Source organism: Hakea prostrata, chromosome 11 (assembly GCF_041222555.1).
Source record: "Hakea prostrata isolate BN-2017 chromosome 11, UWA_Hpros_2, whole genome shotgun sequence".
Classification (NCBI taxonomy): Eukaryota; Viridiplantae; Streptophyta; class Magnoliopsida; order Proteales; family Proteaceae; genus Hakea; species Hakea prostrata.
This window is the reverse complement of record NC_142610.1, coordinates 18,391,062-18,397,061: the sequence shown is the minus strand read 5'-3', so window position 1 is coordinate 18,397,061 and position 6,000 is coordinate 18,391,062. Positions and strand designations below refer to the sequence as shown.

At 35.2% G+C, this 6,000-nt stretch overlaps 1 protein-coding gene across 1 annotated transcript; it reads left to right on the top strand.

Annotated features, from left to right (window-relative positions):
- Positions 1-3,010: 3,010 nt before the first annotated feature.
- On the top strand, positions 3,011-5,522 carry LOC149000559 (putative inactive nicotinamidase At3g16190). Its single transcript, XM_089140480.1, has 5 exons — positions 3,011-3,145; positions 3,418-3,531; positions 3,900-4,137; positions 5,091-5,207; positions 5,300-5,522. The coding sequence occupies exons 1-5, from the start codon at positions 3,098-3,100 to the stop codon at positions 5,368-5,370; spliced, it is 588 nt and encodes a 195-aa protein (XP_088996606.1). The 5' UTR covers positions 3,011-3,097; the 3' UTR covers positions 5,371-5,522.
- Positions 5,523-6,000: the final 478 nt, after the last annotated feature.

Here is a 6,000-nt window from a genome sequence, read left to right as displayed (position 1 = left end):
TTAGGGTGAGAAGGAAATCGTGAATAATTGCTAAAGAAAAGTCTAATGGAAAATGGTAGATGATGTCTTTTTCATAGATGTTATGCATAAATGTGTAACGGTCTCTACAATTGAGCCGTGTGATTTTCAAAGATAAAATTGGGTATTAATGTTTGAAGTTCACTGTTTTGGTGAATCTTTTCTATATTAATTATATAAAAAAGCTCTTCTGAGGATGTAGTCGTGGGATGCGCAAGCTGGTCCGAATGAACCTCAGATCCAAATATATATATATATATATATATATATTGATACCAATACCAACACCATTAGCATCTCTGGTAGCTCCAGGCATCTCTCATGAGCAAATATGGAACTTATCACCATCAAACAGAGAAAAAAAGCTGGTGTTTTTTTTTTGATAAAACCCATGTTGGAAGCTTAAAATGCTCCTCTTTAAAGAAAGTAAACTGATTTGGGTAAATCTCCATTTCTTTACCCAATTCCTAAAAAAATGTATACGAAGTTGATATATCCAATTATGAATGCAGGAGTTATTTTTTCAAACACAAAACGATATTATTCAAAAAATAAAATTTTGTTAAATGAAAATGAAGATTTTATTAACTAAAACCAAAATGATGAAACAACATGGTGCCATTCTGTGCAGATGTGAAACAGCACCATGCCGTTTTAAATTATAAAGGCTCATACAGGAAATTTTGAAACGGCATGGTGATTTTGCGAAATTGCAGGTGTTTGAAACGGTACCTTGCCGTTTTAAAATTTAAAGGGGTCTCGTGGTCCATTTAGTGAAAAGACACCATGTCATTTCATCACTATGATTACATGCCATTTCATCATTGTCATTTTATCTAGTTAATTAATTATTGTACAGTCCTTGAAAATTTTCATTTTCAATTATCAAAGGTGGTGGTGCTGCACTGCTATCCCAAACCTCATTTTTTTTTTTTAATTTTTCTAAAAATAAAGGTCCTTTTAGTCCTTTTTCTCTTTCTAGGGTGAAATTTCAGCATTAGCATTTCCTCCTCTTAGATAAAGAACATGGGTTAAAAAATCATTATGAACCAAAGTTGAATTCTTATTCTCCCTTCACCCGTGCTTATTCTTAGTGTTCATGGTTTAAAGAAAACCTAAAAAGTTATACTAAAAGATTAAATGTGATTAAATGAAAAGATAATCTTTCACCATTGATTGAAAGATTTCTAAGGGTATATTGGGCTTGACCCATCCCTTAGCCTGGAGGACCCTGTCTATTGCATGTACGACAGTTTGGTCACTTTCCTCTCATTGGTTCGATTCGAACCTTGTGTCTTCATGCAGTTGTGTCTGTATTCTTCTTTTGTTTGTGTGTCTGTACTTTCTTTAGTTCAATGAATGAAGTGCTGTTACCAAAAAAAAAAAAAACCATTGATTGAAAGAAATTACACATCGTTTCTTTTCATGAGGGTCCCATAAGAAGCCATGGCCCAGGGTGTGACAAGATAATATATTATACTAGGTGTCATCATGAACCCATGTAAGATATAGGGACAAATATTTTCCACTTTAGCTTTATATAAATGATACATTACATAGAGCAAGGATCTCACCATAGAATCATGATTTCCACTTTCAATTGCATTTCCATCCTTTGGCATTTTTTGATGGAAGAAGAATCTTTGTGATGTGCCAATGTGGTGTGCTCTTTGCCACAATATATTTTACAATAATTTAAAAGTAAATTTGGTTGGATGTACATCTCCTTTGTATATAATACAATCGCTTAATCTTTTTGATTAATTGATTTGAATTCAATAATCATTTGTCCTTCTTGAATGAGAATTCTTAAAAGAAAAGATAGCTTATTATTGTTATCTTGTAAGTATTTTTCTCCCTTTTCATTGTCGTTTCATGTTAATTTAGATAAAGAATAATGAGAGATCAGATCCTCTATCCGCAAAGATGAAACAAACACCAAGATCTTAGCTAATCTATATATAAACAAAGGAGAATGAGAGGGGTCACACCTATTTATTTAAGACCTTTCAATAATTTTGAACGAATTGAGCCATGTCAAGCTAACTCTGAAGACAATGACCTCTAATATTCATTTGTGCCTTGTCATCATTTCTTTTTTTAACTGAGGTTTGTTAGGGTTAGCTTATGCACACCTAAGCTACATCTCTAAGGGGGTTGAAATTACTTCAGTGTTGCTTGTGCAGCCTATGGTAGATATCGAAACTTTGTGATTGAGACAAAATCTCAACCACTTGTTTCGTGTAAGTGATTATTTTTTTAGCAAAGTTTAATGTGAAACGGATGATCGAGAACTCGTTTCAACCATAAGTTTTAATATGAACCAAATGATGCATTGTGTTGCACCCAAATAAAGTTCCAAGGGAATAGTTATTACACATAATTTAAAATATAATGCAAGGCTTCAACCCTAACCTTGAATCCCGATCTCATACTTGGAGGCATTGGTCTTTTGTCAACTGAACAACCCTCTGAAGTTGCAAATAGTTGATGATATCACCACATACAGTGATCTACGATTTATTCAAAGAACCTAAACCAAGGTTGACACTTTACATTTTTTTCTAATTCTTTGAACAGTCCCCACCTTGTCATCATTTTGCATAAAGATGATGCAATTTAATGTCTACAAATGAAACCTAGTTGCATAAACCCTTATAATTAATAAATAATAAAAAATTAATTGTAAAAAATGTGAAATTTTCCTAAACAAATATTTACCTTGTGGCATGAATTGAACCAAATTCATGGAAAGACAAACTAAAAGAATTATTCATATAATGGATTTTCCTTTTCAGGAAGGGAATGGGCTGGTGATGGTGGTGTTGCACTTACTGGTGGAGATCTTGTCACGATGTGTGACAAGGAATGCCCAACCCTTCTGTATAATATCTTCTTGTAAATCATTAATTAGTGGTGTAATGAGACAACTTTGTTTTAGAGAGACGATTAAAGAACCCAAGAACACTCTCTATATAACCTCAGACATGCTGCAGTACATTCTCAGGACTTAGCTCTCTTTCTAAGCTCTCTTTCTACTTGGGTGTTTTATGTTCTGAGAAGTTAAAATCCAGAGGAAATGGATGAGAAGTGGAAGAAAACAGCTTTGTTTGTCATTGACATGCAGGTTTTTCTCTCTTCAGTGTTTCTTCAATTCTTTTTTAGTTCTCCCTTCTCTCTTCTTTCCACTCCTGGAATTCACTCTGGTGGTCTTGTTTTGATATCTCAGATGCTGAGTATTCTAGCTAACACTTTTTTTCCCCTTGGTTTTCATGTTCTACACTTAGAATCTGAAATATAATACATTCCAAACACAACTTTTCTAGTGTTTTTCTTCAGAATTTGTTCTCTTGATTGAGTTTCTTTGTGTTGTCTTCCTTCTTGGGTTGGATGGTGCAGAAAGATTTTGTTCTTCCCAACAAACCCATGCAGATACCTGAAGGTCTGACCATCACCCCCAAAGTTATCAAGGCCGTCGAAGTTGCAAGGCAGCGTGGTATGCTCGTAGTTTGGGTATCCTTCTTCTCTCTCTCTTTAACTTCTTCTGCAACTCTACACCTTAGTTGGGTACTTATTCTTGAATGCGATCATGGTTTAAAGTATCTTATGGTGTGATATGATACCAGTCCATATATATCCATGCTACAGTGAATATGTATTCTACAGTCGATATGATATCATATCGATACATCTCTATATTTTTAGAGGGCACATAATGGATTGCATCAAAAATGTATTAGTGATCACTTGCACCAGCACAATATAATACTCAATATGAGACGATATGTCTCTTAAAATCACCTGAATGGTAGGATAATCATACTGAAATTTTAAACCTTGATCATGATCAACATACTATGCATGAATCCATGCATTTGCAGGTTGTTAGAGAACATGACCCCTTGGGAAGAGATGTGGAACTCTTTCGTACGCACTTATATGGCAAAGACAAGGAAACAACACCAGTCAACAAGGGCAGTGTTGGTGCAGAACTAGTTGATGGCTTAGAGATCCAAGAAGGCGACTACAAGCTTGTTAAGACTCGTTTCAGTGCCTTTTTTGGTACCAACCTTCATTCAGTACTTCAAAGAGTTGGCATCAATAGTTTAGTTGTTACAGGTATGTAATTAAGTGAATCAGAACTCTCTCCTAATCCATTAGACGATCTTCTTATCATTAAAAACAAACCATTCAGAAAAAGATACCCCCAATACTTAAAAAGTCTCACACTTTTGAGACTATTACTCAGCATATTTGTAGTAGAGAAAGGAGTGGGGTAGTCCAAAGTGTGGCATCTATATAAATTGGAGTTCTACTTGGGTGTTGTGTAATAAATGCGCAGCACTTGCAATCTATTGTCCAGATCAAAACTTGTGGTCAGGACGAAATTTCGACTGCTCGTTTCGTTGTTAAACTTTACCTAAAAATAAACCACTTACGTGAAATGAAGCGAAACGAGTGGTTGAGATTTCGTCTTGATCTCAAGTTTTGATCTAGATTGTAGGTTGCACGATGTTGCGGCAATATTGAAGCAATTTCGATATAAAGTGGGGGTGAGGAGAGAGACAATCAAGGAGGGAAAAGTAAAATATGTGACATTCACTTCAGAGTCCAAATCCTCTCCACCAAGCCTTTCCGTCAAACCATCCTCCCACACTCATATGAAATAGTGAGACCTAACTCATAGGGTTTGTCCGTATTAGGCAAGGCAGTCTGAGACCCACACTCATGACTGTGCTCACTTCATACCCCTCAACTACATGTCTAAGAGGGAGACCCACCTATCGTCTATATTGCCATTGCTCAAAGGTGGACCTTCCTCCTAAATATATGATGGAGATATTTGAGAGGAGCACAATTCTCTATCCATCCAATTAGAGGATCGGAATTGAGGGAAAAAAAAGTGGATGTCCCCACCTTAGTCAATAGACTCAACTTTTTTGAGATTTCAGTGAAAATATACATTTGACCCACATTTTCTTGTGCGCCTCTTTTTATTCCATAGAAAAAACACACTCTTACTTCTGTGTCTCCATTGATTTAAATTTATGAACCTCTTCTCATATATTCAGGAGTTCAAACACCAAACTGTATTAGACATACAGTGTTTGAAGCAGTTGAATTGGACTACCCATCCATATCAGTCATTACTGATGCAACTGGAGCTCTTACCCCGGAAGTGCATGCTGGTAAAAAATTGTATTTTGATTTCTTAATACATAAATATCACTGTAAATGATTTGATTAACTCATGTTTGTGTTAAAATTTGATTATGAACAGCAAATCTTTTCGACATGAAAAATGTTGGAGTTGCAACACCAACACTGGAGGAGTGGTGCAGTGAAGAATGACATGTTTAATTTCTCCCTCATCAGCTTTTCTAATAAAAGTAGAACCACTATTGTTGTTGGAGACAAATGATAGTGATGATCTATCTATATGTGTTTGGTTTTCTTGGAGGGATCATTGATCTATTATGTAATAAGTTGAAATCAGAAATAAATGAAAAAGAAAATCAAAATCAAAAGATGAGATGAGCAAGAAGGAATTAATGCTTGTGAATCTAGGGTTCGATGATGCTCAAAACTGAGATGAGAGATGACATAGTAGCACTGTAAAACATTTTAGTTACTTTCACCCAAAATATAGCGAAATTTGCCCGGTTCGACACTTAGCGATATGAAACTAGGGTCGAAAACAAAAATTTCTAAATTTCGCTCGAAAAATCGCTTATTTTTCGACGAAGCAAATTTCTTCTATCTGCAACCCTACAATTCAAATAAATGAAAAAATCCAACCACATTTTGCCTCTCCAATATTTGCTTATCCTTTGAAACTCTGCAACTCAAACCCAAGGTGCGAAAAATATATCCAATTCTACAACTCAAACCCTAGCAGTGAAATATGGTTTTAGAAGGTGCGAAATACGCCCTGAAATTGAAGCCCTTCTATCTTCCGTTATTCTTCTCTCATCTTTGAAT